The following is a 17,867-nucleotide window of genomic DNA, read 5'->3' on the forward strand; positions in this document are numbered from 1 at the left end:
TCTATCTCTTTCTCTCTGTCTGTCTTTCTGCACACCTCCTGCCCTCATGAGGTCATCGTGCCAGCATCAGGTGCAAATATGTTCACATTTGGCGAGAGGAAATATGATGCTTACATGCACATACCATATGCTGTTTAATCCTAGCCAGTTCCAGGAAAAGAAATGATCCATTCAGCTCCTGTTTTGACTCACACAGTTAATTAATATCAGTGATCTGACATATGCTCTGACATATCACTAAATTGTTTACACTGTTTGGATCTAACAAACACCGTTCTCTCTAGTACATTAGATATAGTGGACTGGACATGATGAGTGAGGTGTGTGTGTGTGTGTGTGTCTGTCTGTTTGTGTGTATTCACAAGGCCAGTGATGTGTTACAGGACAGTGGACACAGCCACAGAAAAAGACTTGAGAATTGCAGTAGTGGATCTAGTCGCCAGGGGGCGGTACATACATAAATGCGTCTTTTTACAGTGGTGCTGGAATGTTTGCGAACCCTTTAGAATTTTCTATATTTCTGCATAAATATGACCTAAAACATCATCAGATTTTTACACAAGTAAAGTAAAGTAAATCTCAAAGTAGATAAAAAGAACCTAATTAAACAAACGAGACAAAAATATTAAACTTGGTCATTTACTTATTGAGGAATATGATCCAATATAACATATCTGTGAGTGGTAAAAGTATGTGAACCTTTGCTTTCAGTATCTGGTGTGACCCCCTTGTGCAGCAATAATGGCAACTAAATATTTCCAGAAACTGTTGATCAGTCCTGCACATCGGCCCGGAGGAATTTTATCCCATTCCTCAGTGCAGAACAGCTTCAGCTCTGGGATGTTGGTGGGTTTCCTCACATGAACTCCAGGTCCTTCCCCAACATTTCTATTGGATTAAGGTCAGGACTTTGACTCGGCCATTCCAAAACATTAACTTTATTCTTCTTTAACCATTCTTTGGTAGAACGACTTGTGGTTGGGGTCTTGCTGCATGACCCACTTTCTCTTGAGATTCAGTTCACAGACCCATGTCCTGACATTTTCCTTTAGAATTCACTGGTATAATATTTAGCAGCAGATATATAGAAAATTCTAAAGGGTTCACATACTTTCAAGCACCACTTTAAGTGTTTGAGTAATATAAATGACATACCATAATGCCAAAACAAATGTTACTTTTTATACCACAAGAATATTTATGCCAAAACAAATCCCAGTACCTGCTTCATACTAAAATTACTATTTGACTAAATATTAAATAAAATGAGTTTACTGTTGCTACAAGACAAAAGTATCCAGTTGTATTAAGTAATGGACCAAGTAAATAAAACATATTTTAATCATTTCATTTTATTCACTGATCCTTTTGGACTGTCTGCTATTCTGTCCTCCAATTCATAAACTTTTAATGAATCACAAATGTTAATTTTTCCAGCAGATCTTGTTCTGCTAGTTCTTAATTGCTTCCGGCTCTTCTCTGTGAGTCAGAGTTATCTGCTCACTAATAAGAGCTGACTGTTTAGGCTAAAAATAGGCCTAGTTGTTTCCCAGTTTATTTTTAACAACTGACAGCTATTTTCAGATACGAACAATAAAATTTTACTCTACCATCAGACAAACCAAATAGCATTGTGCTCTGCTATACAGTATAATCTATGTAAATAATTGTAAAACCAGCAGGGTGCTACATTATCTGCATTAGAGGTCGAACGATAATCTACCGATAGTTTTTAAAGTTGATACCGAATGACAACATAACACCCAAAGAAAAATATTACTGAACTTTCTTATAAAAATAAACAGTACTGACTGTACCATGAAAATATTCCGTACTTTTTTAAATGATATAAATATATAAATATATTAACTTTAATTAAATATTAAAGTAAATACAAGATTTACATCCAAACTGAGCCTGTCAAGCAATTGAACGTAATGGAGGTTAGGACAGATGCAAATGCAGATTAGAGTATATTTAAAGAGAGGCAGGCAGACAAATCCAAAACATGAGACAATAGCGTGGGCAAAAAACAGGCTATGGGTCAGGCGATCGGCAAATGAATATAAACATGGCTAAACAGGAATCGAGAACGAGGGCGAGAACAAGAGAACACAAAACACGAACAACAGCTTGGTATACGGAAAACACACGTAATACTTCGCAGATACTAAGTGTTTGAACAGACTCTTTTCACAGGTGTGATTATGTGTGAGATTGGATGCAGGTGTGCGTGATTAGAATGAAAGTGAGTGTTCTGGGAATTGCTATCCATGGTGACAATGTTTGTAGCCACAGTGCAGGATAAGAAATGTAGTCACTGGTTTGCTGTGATATGACAGAGCCAAAAAGTTATACTTCAAATAACAAGACATCAAAAATGAATCAAAAAACAGTTCAACTAACACAACACAATTTGTCAGTGATAGTTTTTATTTCACCTCTAGAGGCCACTGTCGTTACTGTATTGGTTATCGATCAAAACCAATTAATCGTTTGACCTTAAGTTGCAACAGTCCACATTAAACTTTTCTGCATTTATATTATTGTACCAATAGTGTCATTGCTTAACTTGCATTAAAGTAAACATTACAAGAAAATGTATTTGTCCTGATGTCCACCTCCCCGATAGAGAGTGTTCTGCATGCATTAGGTTATAACATGCATATAACAAGGAACATCACAGTCTGCTTCAATCACACACCTCACCAAGATCGCTAAAAATGACTCAGTGTTAGCTGTCAAACAACTCAGATGTTGATGAGATTTATTAGATTCATCAGGGTTGCATTGTATGCGATTAGGCCAGTGGCAGTAGAGAAACCATGAAAACACAAGGGTGGAAGATAGTTGAGTTATTGTACATTTAAAAGTAGCAACTTTTGACTTTCACTTGAGTGCAATTTGGTTGGATACTTAAACTTTTAATTGAGTAAGATTTTGCTTCAGCATAATTTCTCAGGACTTTTCCCACCCCTCTAAACACAGAATAGTACTGTCAGTGTTCTTACAGTGAAAACATCACTTTGGGTAATAGCACTATATATTATGGCTCTTCAGATATGCGAGTCAGTTCACAACATTCACATAAAAGGGCTGGCTCAAAGATTTGACTGGCTTGTGAACATTATTTTAATCATCTGGAGCAGAAAAGAGAAAAAAGATGAAAAAAAAAGCTAAAAAAAATTAAATAAAATAATAATGTTGCTTTTACACAACTGTATTTTAGTAGTTTTTTGTATTAGTTAATTAGTTTAAAAAAAAAAAAAGATTTCCAGCTTTCTCAAGTCCTCTGTTACTTTGTGTTTATTTATCCCTCCAGCTCAAAATGCCTCCTCCTGGTGGAAATCTGCATTAAACCACCAGCCCGATGTCTATCAGGCTAAGATATAAACTATTCACGTACGCTATACAGGCTCCAGGTTCCCCCGCGACCCTGAAGAAGGAGTAAGCGGTAGAAGATGGATGGATGGATGGATGGACGTATGCTATACAATCATGTGAAAAAATAAGTACACCCCATGGAAATTGTTTTTTTTCTTTGACATATTTGGACAAGCAAACATTTGATAAACTGAAACAGTGCCGGAAAATAAAGTTGATATACTTGAACAAAAACACAAGGAAAATGAGTTTTTTCAATCAATTATACATCATATATAAATATATATATATATATATATATATATATATATATATATATATATATATATATATAGATGACCACTGTTCCATGTAATATTCTTTCAGTTGCAAGATTTTTGAGGGTTTTCTTGCATGTACTGCGCATTTCAATTGCATTTACTGCACTCCCCGCCCCCCCCAACAGTCAATGGGATTCAAATCTGGGCTTTGATTAGGCCTTTCCATAACCTACCATTTCTTCTTTTTGAGCCATTCCTTGGTGGATTTGCTAGTATGTTTAAAATTATTATCCAATTGAAAGGTCCCCTTTCGGGTTCAACTTCAACTTTTGGACAGATGGCTTCACATTATCTTCAAGCACTCTTAACATAAGATTTCCACTGCCGTGCTTCACAGTTTTATGAGGTGCTTCTCCTGAAAAGCTGTCATTAGTCAGCACCAAACATGTCTGTTGTTACTGTGGCCCAAAGAACTCTATCTTTCAGGTGTTTGTCCAGAGCACATTATTCCAAAAGGCCTGGTCTTTGTGTATGTGTTCATTGGCAAACTGTCTTTCTCTAATGTTCTTTATAGACAGCAAAGGGTTTTTCCTGGCATGCCTGCAGGTAAAATTTCTTCAATTTCTTTCTGATTGTAGAAGCATGCACTTTGACACCAGCAGTTGCAAGACTTACTAGCAGATCCTGTGATGAAATTTTGGGGTTCTTGGAGACTTCTTCTTGGTGGGATAGCCAGTCCTGGACAAATTGGCAGACGTTTAAAATATCCGCCACTTGTTGATTATTTTCCTTACAGTGGAATGATGTATTTCAAATAACTTGAAGATCTTTTTAAATCCCTTGCCAGACTCATAGGCATCTTTGTGTGCATTTTTCTGAAGGGCTTACAGAACTCTTTCGATCTTGGCATGATGACACCACATACCTCAGTAACAAAGGAACAAAAACACCAGACACTAGATATGAGAGGGGTATAAATAAGACAGGTTCCACCTGCACTCCCTAAGCAGGTTCTGATCACTGACACACAATCTTGAACACCTGATTCTAATTTTATGGATTTGAAGGTATGATAAATGTAGGGGTGTACTTACTTTTTCCATGTGACTGATTTGTTTATTTTGTTAATTTAAATTGTGAAAATTACTACAAAATGTCAATTTAATTATTTGATAGAGTGTATCACCTTCATTAATAAGCACTGTTTCAAAGAGGATCAAATGTTTGCTTGTCCAAATATGTCAAAAAAGCCAACAATTTGCCAACAACATTACATCCATGGGGTGTACTTATTGTTTCACATGACTGTAGATACACTCCCACTGAAATTACAGCCAAACAACTTATTGAAACATATTGAAATTTGGAGCATTGTTTTAGCTGATTAATGAAGATCAGCTAGCTAGTTCCTTAACAGCTTTTGTTGTGTTTGTCTATAGTTTGGTCCTTCACAGCTAGTTGTGAGTTTTCCAGTATATGTTCACCACATTATTTTTTAACTAGCTTGCTAATGTTTACTGGCTGCTACTGTTTGCTCTCTTGCTTTGTTGCTCCTTCCACTGAGGGCGAAGTGACTGTTGTGGACTTTTTGATTTCTTGCCTCGTTTGTTGTTATTTTCGCTGACTTGTATAGCAATCTTTAGGAGTATCAGACTTTGGGTGCTACCTTCTTTCTCTTTTATAACCTGCTGCAGTTACAGTGTGTTACATAGATTACTACTTAGGTTTACTGGACTGAGCTGTTGGATTTACTTTCTTTCACTTATTGCATAGTAACTGTGACAGTCACATCGATGAAGATTTTAATTGTCATAATAATTAATGTATTATTGAGTAAATTATGAAAATGGAATCAGATGATTACATCTTCAGAAGACATTTAATTCTACATTTAACATCTTGAATATTTGAATGTGCCCTGAAGGTCTAATGAACTGCCATTCACACTGGGTGAGCAGCTATTGACATTTCCACCAAGTGTCTTCAAATCCCTAAATTCCCAAAAGTTACTTACTGCTGCTTTAAAATGTATTATTTATGCATATGGGAATCTATTATATGGTGTCATTAGTTAACAATAAAACACAAGACTCCATTGCAAATAAAACAACAATAATTACACAGAATCAACATAGTGGTTTTATTCTAATGATAACCACCATCACGCCCACAAATGTTATAATCAATACTGGATCTCTTTCACATGATAAGCAACAGCATACTTGCAGTATAACCCTACTCTTAAAGTCCCAAAAGGATTTTAAGCTAAAGTGCACAAATACCGATGCATTAGAATGAGATACCTATTAAGGGACAAAAATGATAAAATCCATTTGAATGTAAGATGGCTTCCACTACTAATATGCACTAAAATAGGGGGGAAAAGTACATACTGCAACTTGAAAAGCTAGCAAAAGAACCAATACTCAAAAAGCCCCTACTGGGACTTTAAGCAAAGTTGTTTTTCCAGTCAGTTTAATTTTCAATGTATATAACAGTTCCCCACTCAGTTGTGCAGGTCTTAATATTTTCCCATACCAGTTAAAATTACACATATTATTTACATCATAAAAATCATCAGTCTGGAATATCTCATATTCAAAGTAGAAATAATATACCTATTTTACATATTTTCCCTGGCAACAAGTAAGCTTAAATACGTCTTCATGATAATAACGCTAATACTGATACTTTGAGAGAGTGATGAAAATAATACATTTTCAATATCACTAGTAAAACTGAAGGCAATAATTACTGTCTTTGTGCACTACATATGTAAGTATACAACAATGTGTGTTATAATGGAAGTGTTTTGCATTGTACATTGCTTGTGCAATAAATCTCCCTGTATAACACCATGTAACAAAATGGTTACTATTCCATTACAATGTTCATATCTTAACATTTTTGTTAAGATAACTCTTAACCTAGCTTATTTCACACTACTCTCAAGATCAAGTTTGCTCTTTTACACTCTTTCAAACCATAACACACTGTAGATAATCTCTCTCTCTCTCTCTCTCTAGGTCTGTTTCCATCCAAATGTCTCGCAAATGTTAAGCAAATTTTCAAAAAATCAGCAAAAAAAAATGCAAATCAGTGTTTTGTTTCAATTTATGCTTAAATTAAAAATTTGTAGAAATACAGGTGGATGGAAATGCCTCTAACATGGCGAGGCGCTCATGCGCATGTGTGTGTGGTAATGAGGGGGTGGCACGGCAGGTGGTGGCATGGACAGGGGCAGGCTCTGGGACTCTGTGGGGTGGAGAGGGTGGTTGTGGCTAAAGTGTGAGGGTGACTGAAGCTGGAATGCAACTGCAGACTCGGGGCTGGAGGCAGCTGTGGCGCTGGGTGCTGACACGCTGTGCTGGGCGATGAGTTTGGCTGGAGGCTGCTGGGCCTGTGCTAGCTGAATGGACACATCACTGGAGAGCTCAGAGGCACTGCGAGCACGTTGGTGAGGCGGCCACGTGTCAGGCTGCAGGAACTGACCACTGTAGTCACTGCTCTCAGACAGACGGGGGCGGTAGAGTGCTGGGTGAGGCCGATACATCTCCTCTTCAGTGTAACGCTTCATGAAGAGATACACAGACATCACACCCGCACCCTGATAGAGAGACAGAGGTGTAAGAAATTGACATGACTGAAGCAGACTACACTTCCCTTTACCATTAATTTAATTTGGCACACAACATGTCATTTAACATGTACAAAAAAGGGTAGCATAAAAGAACAAACATATCCCTCATTTTTCCCCAGTATTCCATCAGTGGATGAATGACATGTTTAAGATTTTGAAGTGAGTTAATGCTTTAGCAAGTTTTCTCTTGAAAATAGCTCTTCAAATCAGTACATTTTCTTTTGCTTTAACACACACACACACACACACACACACACACACACACACACACAAATTGCTCCCTAAGCAACCGTGATATCATGGTAGTGAGGAGACCCTGCTGATTCAAGCAGAAAAAAAATTGTTTCAGCCAGAACTACAATTTTGCTAAATCCTTACTCGAGCAGCGCACACACACAAACACACACACACACACACACAAAATGGCTCATGCATCAAAAATCAATCCCCCTTTCCTTTCCTTTCCTTTTCTTTCCATTTCTTTACTTTCCATTCCATGATTTTTATTTTCTTTCCTTTTCTTTCCATTCCTTTACTTTACATTCCATTATTTTTCTTTTCTTTCTTTTCCTGTTCTTTACATTCTTTTACTTTCCATTCCATTATTTTCCTTTCCTTTGCATTCCTTTCCTGTCCATTTCATTCCATTCATTTCTTTTCATTTCCCTTCAATTATTTTTTATTTCCTTTCCTTTCCTTTCCTTTGCATTCCTTTCCACTCCATTCCTTTCCTTTCCATTATTTTTCTTTCATTTCCTTTCCTTTTCATTCCATTCCTTTCCTTTCCATTCCATTATTTTCCATTTCCTTTGCATTCCATTAATTTCCTCTCCATTCTATTGCATTCCTGTCCTTTCCGTTCCTGTGCTTTCCATTCCATTCAATTCTTTTGCGTTCTTGTCCTTTCCTTTCCTTTCCATGCCTTTCTTTTCCATTCCATTATTTTTCCTTTCCTTTGCATTCCATTCCTTTCATCTACATTCATTTCCTTTCCTTTCCATTGTTTTCTTTTCAGTTCCTTTCCTTTGCATTCCTTTCCTGTCCTTCACATTTCTCATGTAAACCCTGTGCACTAGTGTAAAACAAGTGTTATTAAGATCTAATCACAGCCTTCATTTACAAACAGATTGGGTCCTCAAGATGAACCCAATCTCATTCAATAATCACTAACTGTTTTCTCATACAGTGTCTGCATCCATAATACATCGAATAGGAACTCAACCTGCTTGAAATGCTGAACACTTGTGCTCATTGTATTCACATAGTAAAATCGACAGCAGCATATGTTGATGTTATAAATTGCTCCAGGTAAGTGGAGAGCAGAATTCTGTAAGGAGCTGTAAGTCTTAAACATCTGCTATACCCACAGTGCATCTGTACATGGTACAATCAAATTGACACAAAGATCTGTTTGGTAATAAATAGATCATTTCGAAATTTCTGACCTCTTTGAGGAGGAAGGAGCTGGCAGCAAACGCAAAGGACCAGCCATAATGATAGTTAAAGAAGTGCTCCGGTTCTCTAGGCCTGTTCATCACCTCATCGTTTATACTGGAAATATAGAGCACCAATCCCACCACTAGACTTAGACCTGAGAGAGCGAGAGAGAGAGAGAGAGAGAGAGAGAGAGAGAGAGAACACATAAACAACAACAGCAAAAAACAATAGTGCACTGAGGAAAGCCAAGATGTTTTTTTTAATCACAGGAGATGTGATAGTTTTGCAGAAACTGTCAGAAACATCTCCCCATTGAAGCGTACAGAAGGCATCCTAGACAGATGCCCGAACCACCTCAACTGGCTCCTTTCAATGCAAAGGAGCAGCGACTCTACGTTGAGCTCCCCTCGAATGTCCAAGCTTCTCAGTCTATCTCTAAGGGTGAGCCCACGCACCTTGTGAAGGAAGCTTATTTTTGCCGCTTGAATCGGTGACCTCATTCTATCGGTCACTATCCAAAGCTCGTGACCATAGGTGAGGGCTTGGACGTAGATTGTAGATTAATGGGACGAATAGTAGATCCATAACACATCATTAGCTTTACAGAAATCACTTGAAATAAACTACAGGAGCAATATACATAAATGAAATTGATTACTTTCTCAATATGGATTTTTCCCCCAAAATGCCTTTGAAGGACATACTAAATGTAAATAGATTAAGCATACATTGTCCAAAATATAAATTATACAAAAATTATGTATTAATTTAGAACGCCCTCCCTAGTACATCGAAATATGTTTTGCACATGAACACACACACATACACACCCATAAACACACACACCCACCTACCCATCCCCCCACACACACACCATGCCTCAGGCAGGACATCAGGACGTGAACTCCAACTGGATACATCACTTCACACAGGCACCCTGCTGCAAAGTATGTCCTATACACACACACCCAGTTCAGTCATAGAATGCCGCGCTAATCCAATGCCTCACTTGCTCCTCCTTCTAACACCAACTGACATAGCTGAAAAAAAGGTGGGTGAAATGTTTTTCTTCCCAAACAGCTTGTCAGTGGAAGCTGGAGAGCAGACGGAACAGATTGTGCCTAGATTAAAGAAGGCCTTTCCTGTTCAGATTCAAGGTTAAAGCTACAGTGAAGTAAACATCACTGTGTTCTGCATACAAAATTACTGACAGAACTAGTTACTCAAGTTAAAAATTATTTTGGTATATGAGCAATTGACAGGATTTGGTCCCCAAGACCTTATATTAAATAAGGAAAATCACTACAATATAACTTATCAAAGTGAATTAATAAATGTATTCATATTTACTATGTAATGCAATATGAATATGAGAAATTTTGATCTTTTAAAAGTTTGTGCTGCCTGGGAAAATCAGCAGTTTGCCTTGTCTCTGTTAAGTCCCATTACATTTGCATAGATTAAATATGTTAAAACATTTATTTATTTATTTATTTATTTTCCCTTAAAGGCTGTTTTATTTTTCTAAAGAATTGCAGCATTGTCTATTAGTTGCGTTTAACACTATGGCGTTTTTTTTTAAAAATATAATAATGAAAGTAAATGACATTAAATTTTAAATGAAATTTAAAATAATGAAGCCTACTTACACACTCTTGTTTTCCTGTTACCTCATTTTTTCCAATTTTTGTCTATCTTTAGCCATTTGGCAATTCCTACTAGCTAGTTCTCCCCATCACACAACAGATGAAGGCTAGCACATGTTGCCTACATGACATGTGAAGCCGCCACTGTATCCTTTTGAACTGCTACTCGTGCTGCAAAAAATACATAACACTGAAAAAATAACACAATGAATTTACTTAATTCAAATGTGAACATCGGGTCCATATGAATAAACAGAATTATATTAACACATATTCATTTCGTACAACAATTTGTTTTTGAATTTAATTAAATTAAAGTTAATTTAATGCTATAGTTATTTTTCCTGTCAGTGCCAACATCCTTGAGAGATTTTATAGCATATTGTTTATCATGTTACGTTTGACAAGGTTTATTAGCGGAGGTGGATGCAAGTGCAGATTCTATTTATGTGAAGCTTAAACAGCAACCAAAACAGTGAGACTATAAGCGATACTGTGGTAACACAAGCATGACAACAACAAAAGCTCAACCATGGGTGTGGCTCAATCAGCTCCCTAGTTCAGGAGTCAGGGCACTGATAAAGGTGTCGGCCATTTTAAGGGCTATTTCAATTGCAAAATGCTTCCAGTGCACAGGAATGTTTGCTTCCTAAAAAACCTCACAATGCACAACAAAAACCAGGAAGCATTGATGCTCACTATGCTCCCTTACTGGAAATGACATCATGTTTTCTGAAACCTCTCAGCTTGAAAAAAATGAGGGACGAACTCCGGCCAACATTACTACAAAAGTAAGTAGCGTGTTATCATTGTTGTCGCTCTCAAATGATTACTTATGTCAGTGATTTTTAACTTTATTTGAAGTTCTATAAACTGTTTATTTGTGTCTAATGACTTTTAAGTATTCAGTGATTTGTAAAAAGAAATCCACTAGCTGGTCAACGATCCTGCATGAAGTACCATGATAGAAAGGTGTGATTAAGCTTACAAATTTATATTACATAAAAAACTTAAATATTTTTAAGTTTTTAATTTTTGGTGATGTTTTACAATGTCAGTATGTAGTTATGTTGCTGAAAATTGAGTTATCAGTGTCCCAGTGTGTAGTGAGCCAGGGTCGGAACTCATGTATACAATATACTGATTCAAGACCTAGGGAGCAAGGAAGCTGATTGAGACACACCACATATTCTGAAAAACCATATTCTGAGATCCTGAAAAACCGAAATTTATATAGTGGTGCTAATCAAGGTGAGACAAGACACAGGTGAGGGTGATTGAGACATGTGACATGCTGGGGCTGATGGGAAGTGTAGGTCAGCACCCCTTTGGTGCTATCATGACAACTACTGCATGAATTGATCACAGTGACTCTACATAATTCAAACTAGCAATTAGAAAATATTTAAATAAAATTTTGTATAAGCAATGAAATCTAAATATTTTTATGTAAACTATACATAATATGTTTTCTTAAATCTGACTGACCACATATTCTCTTTGTTTCAGTGAAGGCAGCTGAACACACTTAGATGAAAGCACTAACTAATTTTGCTTTCTTTGCCTCCCAGTCATTCTTTATTCAAATCATAGACACATGGTATGAATTTCAAGCTTAATATGACTGGGTTAAAAAAAAATCAAACCTTTTCAGACAATAATTCAAAATAATAATTAGGTCATCAGACCAGAGGTGGGACAACGTGTTTTCTTGAAAATTAAAACATACTCCTGTCAAATGAAATGAATAGGAAAGCAGAAATTGTAATTGTATGTATTGTGGCCAGGCACAAAGGGCATCTATGTACCATACACAACAAACCTAAATTATTTATTATTTTATGTTGCCATGAACCAGGAACAAATGGATGGAGCTAGGAAAATTTAACAAAAATATTAGTCTATCTGTTTCTCTTACATTCCTGCCTCCTGAGTCCTACCTACTTACAGTACCAGGGTTTCACAAGTGTTTTGTTTTTCTTTGCACCAACACACCTGATTCAGCTTATGAACACCTTGATAAATACTGCCCAGAAAAACTAAAAGGTAATAATAATGTGATATGAAGCAGCAGGTCAAATGAAGACAAATTTATCATTTTGAAGATCTTTAAAGAGAAAGACATTAAAATATATAAGGCACATAAATTGCAACATGAAAGCCATGACAACAGGCCAAATGGTTTATCCTGAAGGAAAATGACTCATAGTCTAAATACCCCATGAAGCCAATACACACTTAATATACCAATGAACATTTTATATCTAGTAATGAAAATCTCTCTCTTGCTCTCTCTCTCTTTAACCTGCAAGTCTATTCCTCCTGTTCCATAACCTCAGGTTTGTAACAATACAATCAAAATAGAAAAATCTCGTTCAATCCCGTTCAAAGGGAACACAACGTTGTGTGAACTTCCATGCTGTAGGAAGCACCCTTGCGCATGACTGGTATCTGAAGTCTGTGTAAAAATCACCCCAGCCATGGTCAGGTGACGTGGCATTTCACACGTTGTGTGATTATAAAACGGTGCCTGTAAAGCACATCATCAGCATTATTATCTTCAACAAAGACCACATGTCAGTTGTTTGTGTGAACACTCCTAAAAACACTTCACTTCCTCTCTATTAAAAAAAGATCTCTTTCTTTTTCAGTCCCTTTGCAAAAAAGTATGAGTCAGAGAGAGTTCAGGAAGTGTGTTACTCCTTGCTCCCGTTTTATTACTGAGGGGGACGGACACACTTTCTATGTGAAGTGTTTGGGAGTGGAGCATGCTGCAGTGGCCATTGAGAAAGCTCTTGGCTCACTCAGTTCTCGGCAGAAGTGAGTTGGGTTTCGGAAGCTGGGGGCTCTGGGGATCCCTTATGGATCTGGAGGAGGAGCTGGAGACAAGTGCTGCTCTATCTCTTGCTCTGTCCTTGAGAAAGTCTGTCTGGATCCGACTCTCTGCTTCCGGGTTTTGGAGCTCGTGTTGTGACTTCTCCTTCCGGTATGGAGAGTCAACCCACCCTCTCTGACTTCGAGGAGCCAGAGGGGGGAGCCAGTGCACCAAAAATAGAGAGCAGCTCTCAAGCATATAAAGAGCTGCTTGAAGTGATTTCTAAGACTGTAGAAAAACTGAATTTAGACTGTCCTGGGGAAGAGGAAGATGGCTCATAGCAGGCTGGATGAGTGCTTTCTCCCCAATGAAAGTAAATCTCCCTCACACTGCAAAAAAACTCCCCTTTTTTTTCCAGACGTGCATGATGAAATATCACGCTTCTGGGGAAAACCATACACCAGCCGTATTTATAACCCCGCAACGTCATATTATTCGGCCACCGTGAGGGATGAACAATATGGGTATTTGGCTATGCCAAAGGTGGAAGAGGCACTTGCGAGCTACCTATATCCATCAATGGTAGAGAATTTAGCGGGTCCAGCTTTGCCATCCAAGCCAAGTAAGGCCACCTCAAGTTTGGTTGGCAAAGCCTATGCGGCAATGGGTCTTGCTTGTGGGTCACTGCATACAATGGCAATGTTGCAGGCCTACCAAGCAGACCTGCTGAGTGAGCTTGACAGGGGGGAGGGAATTGGGCTGAGGCAGTGGCAGAGCTTCACCGCACCACGGATTTGTCTCTCTGTGGTGCTATGGTTTAACCTCTCAGGAATGGGGGATAACGATAAGGTCTCCCTGCTGGACGCCCCTGTTTAACCTTCTAGCTTGTTCGGTGGTGCGGTTAATACCATCGCCGACAGGTTTCGCGAGGCGAAACAGCAAATGGCGGCATTCAGCCAGTTCCTTCTCCATAACATCGAGTTCACCCATGGCATCCATGAGTGGAGCCCAGGCCAGCACTAGTGCGAGGGAGGCACAAAAGTTGAGTGTTGTGGCTAGAAGGCCTGATTTGAGAATGATCATTAATGCCAAGCAGGCAAAGATGGAACAGTATTTGCAATATATTGCCCAGTCACAGGAAGTTTCCAAGGTTTGCATTTGTAGGCAATGAGTACCAATATTGGGTTCTTCCCTTCGGCCTAGCTTTATCCCCTTGCACCTTCACGAAGTGCATGGATGCCGCTGTGGCTCCCTTTTGACTTCAGGGCATCTGTGTAGTAAACTACCTGGAGGACTGGTTAATTCTAGTGCGATCCAGGGAGTTGGCGATTCAACATTGAGATGTTGTTCTCATCCACATGAGGAGCTTGAGGCTCAGGTTGAACCCCAAGAAAAGTATCTCCAGTGCAGAGGATGACTTTTCTAGGGATTATATGGGATTCTACTATGATGAGGGCAATTCTATCCTCAACATATGTAGGGTCACTCCCCAACATTGAGCAAGATAAAGCTAGGCCGGGACATCCCCTCCAGTCTCTATGAGAGACTGGTGGGGCTCATGGAAGCAGCAGCCAACATCATACCATTGGGCCTATTGCACATGAGACTGTTTCAGTGGTGGCTGAAAAGTCGTAATCAGTGAGAGTAATCAGTGTCACGTGGCATTGACTAATTGCTCTGAGAATTTGGAGGTGTCCCCGTTTTGTAGCCTCGGGTCACACTCTTGGGGTGTCTACTTATCGAAAGATGGTAATGACAGACGCCACCCCATAGGCTGGGCGCAGCCTTAGATGGCCGTCCAGCTCACGGTCTCTGGAGCAGCCCTCATTCTTTATTCCTTAGTTGAGAGGTGACCATGTGATGTGACAGGCAATAGAATGGTGGTCTCATATATCAACCACCAGGGAGGGTTACGTTCACGTCCCTTCTTCATGCATACGCATCTAATTCTTCTCTGGTTGGAGGGAAAGTTTTTGTCAGTGAGTGCAATGTACATTTTGGGCAATCAGAATGTGGGGGCAGACATCCTGTTGAGGCAGGGGCTGAGGCCCAGGGATTGGAGGCTCCATCCACAAGTGGTGCAGCCCATATGGTGGCGGTTCGGACAAGTGGAAGTGGATGTGTTTTCCTCAGAGGAAACAACACACTGCCCGCTGTGGTTCACCCTCACTCCTCCCGCACCACTGGGGCTGGATGCCATCATATACAAGTGGCCGAGGTCATGTCTGTAACCTTCACCCCGATCGTTCGGCTCCCACAAGATTTCGCTAAGACCGTCTACGTCTGCTGCTATAGCTGCTTATTGGCCAGCTCAAATATGTTTTTGGAGATAATGGTTTTTTAGATGGCACTCCCCAGGAGATTCCCATCCGTAGGGATCTACTGTCTCAAGCCAGAGGGTTGATTTATCACCCTCTGCTGGAACTATGGAAACTGTGGGTCTGGCCCCTGAGGGGCACCAGCTCATAGATTCTGGTCTCTCAACTGAAGTTGTAAAGAGCACCATTGCCACTTTTCCACCAAAATTAATAAAACTTTTTTCAAGGGACCATGTGGTTCATCCAGACCTTTTTTGTCTGCATTTCCATCATGGTCTAAAGTACCTTGAACATTACTCAAATTAGTCCGGTGATGTATGACTCTTGGTGAGGATATGAAGCCTCAAAGTATGCTACAATCAAACTGATTACTGACACAAAGTAAGCTGATTTTAATGATGTAATAATGTAAAATGTTTGCTCAGCTACATGTAGCAGGCTCTGATTGGAACACAAACTTTTGAACAGTAACAAATGAATGTGTTGCCTGGTGGTCTAGTGGTAAGGATTTGGTGCTCTCACTGCTGCAGGCTGGGTTTGATTCCCAGTGACAGAAAGACATTTTTTAAAAAATCTTTGGATAAAAGTTAGTGTTTTAAAAACGGACAGTCTATTTTCTGAAATCTGATAATGACACTGCAGCAACAACAAGCAAGGAGGAGATTCATTCTGTGCTGCTGTTGATTGTGATGTATTGCTTTGCTAAAGAGGTAATTGAGAAAACGCTAGAAAAGAGATGAGCAGTCGAAGTAAAGAATTCAGAATGATCGTAATGCTAGACTTAAAGTAAGCAAATGGATTTTATCAGCTATTGCTGAGATGACTGAGATGAACACACATGCACAAGCTTCTCTCTGCACTGTTTTCCTGTGTGAACAATGCCCAGCACGCTTAACCAACATATCCATTTCCCACTGTATTTTGTCCTCATCGTTGGTCCAACGGTCATATTTTTTAAGAAACTCCATTGTATTGGTTGAAATCGCAATACACAGCTGTTACGGTACGCACCGCAACAGATTTTTAAAAATGGTGGTTGAAAAAAAATGCTGCGTCTACAGTACTCAATCAGCATGTTCTGCGCCTAAATCCCACTCCCCAAAGTTCCTGGCTTTTTAAAAAGTACCACCTCCCAAGTAGAGTCTTTGCGAGGTCTAAATATTTTACCCGGAACTTAATTTAGACGCTGGTCACGGTGATGGAAACACACCTAGTACCTGCAAAAGTCCCTAATTCCTGGGGAAAGTTCCTACGGTGGAAAAGCTGCACATGTTGAATGCTAGAGCACCATCCACAAGAAAACTGTATGCACTCAAGTGGCGACTTTTTGTCTAATAGTGTGAGGAACGTCAGTTAGACCCAGTAAACTGTGCAATAGCTATAGTCCTGTACAGGGACATTTCTCAGCAGGGTTGGCTCCTTCTACAATTAGGGTCTACGTGGTCACCATTTTGGCCAGCCACACCCCTATTGATGGAGCCTCTCTGGGGCAACATCCTCTAACATTGAGGCTTATGTGTGGCGTCAGGTGGCTGAGGCCCATCTGCGGACCACGGATACCTTCCTGAGACCTTTCTGTGGTCCTGGAAGGTCTGTCAGGTGCCCCATTTGAGCCCTTAGAGTCAGCTTCAGAGAAGCTTCTGACTCTAAAGGTAGCTCTTCTGCTGGACCTGACATCTCTCAAGTGGGTAGGAAATCTACAAGCTCTCTCTGTTGCCCCTTCCTGCCTTGACTTTGCCCTTGGATTAACCAAGGCCTTCCTATATCCTAGGCCAGATTATATTCCTAAAGTGCCTACGTCTGCTGCCCAGCCAGTATTATCGCAGGCTTTCTGCACTCCTCTGTTCCTCAACAAGAGAAATTGGACCTACTGTGTCCAGTAAATGCTCTTGCTGGTCTGCATTGGCGGTGACAGTAAAAGTAATATCAAAATCAAAGCAGCGCCTCTCTGGATAGTGGAAGCAATCTCTTTCACTTATGAGGTGCGCAGTCTCACTACGCCTCTGGGCATGAGGGCTCATTCCACTAGGGGGGCCGCCTCCTCAAAGGGTTTATCCAAAGAGATACCCTTACAGGATGTGTGTGTTGCAGCGAGGTGGTCTACGCCACACATATTCATTCGATATTACAGTCTGGACATGGATTGCCTCCCATGAAGTGGTTATTCTCGTTCCCACAGCGTAAAGCTCGCGCAACGTTGAGGTCCATTTGAAAGGGAAAGTTTGGGCTATGCATGTAAACCTGTTCTCTGAGAAGGGATCAAGACATTGTGTAGCTTTGTCATACTGGGGCATGCCTGTGAATTGTGTCTTCGCTTCAGATAATAGAGGCTGATAACGTGGTTTACAGCTGCCATTCTATAATCAT

At 39.6% G+C, this 17,867-nt stretch overlaps 1 protein-coding gene across 2 annotated transcripts in view; it reads right to left on the reverse strand.

The window, feature by feature from the left end:
- Window positions 1–5,770: 5,770 nt before the first annotated feature.
- Window positions 5,771–17,867, reverse strand: part of cacng7b (calcium channel, voltage-dependent, gamma subunit 7b) — a 31,728-nt gene continuing 19,631 nt past the window's right edge. For both annotated transcript variants that reach the window (XM_053626064.1, XM_053626068.1), the window contains exons 5-6: window positions 8,730–8,875; window positions 5,771–7,251 (exon numbers count right to left, since the gene is read on the reverse strand). In XM_053626064.1, the coding sequence (XP_053482039.1) occupies window positions 6,808–7,251; window positions 8,730–8,875 (590 nt within the window). In that variant the 3' untranslated portion in view covers window positions 5,771–6,807. The remainder of the gene's footprint in view (window positions 7,252–8,729; window positions 8,876–17,867) is intronic.

This window comes from Ictalurus furcatus, chromosome 1 (assembly GCF_023375685.1).
Source record: "Ictalurus furcatus strain D&B chromosome 1, Billie_1.0, whole genome shotgun sequence".
NCBI classification, from domain to species: domain Eukaryota; kingdom Metazoa; phylum Chordata; class Actinopteri; order Siluriformes; family Ictaluridae; genus Ictalurus; species Ictalurus furcatus.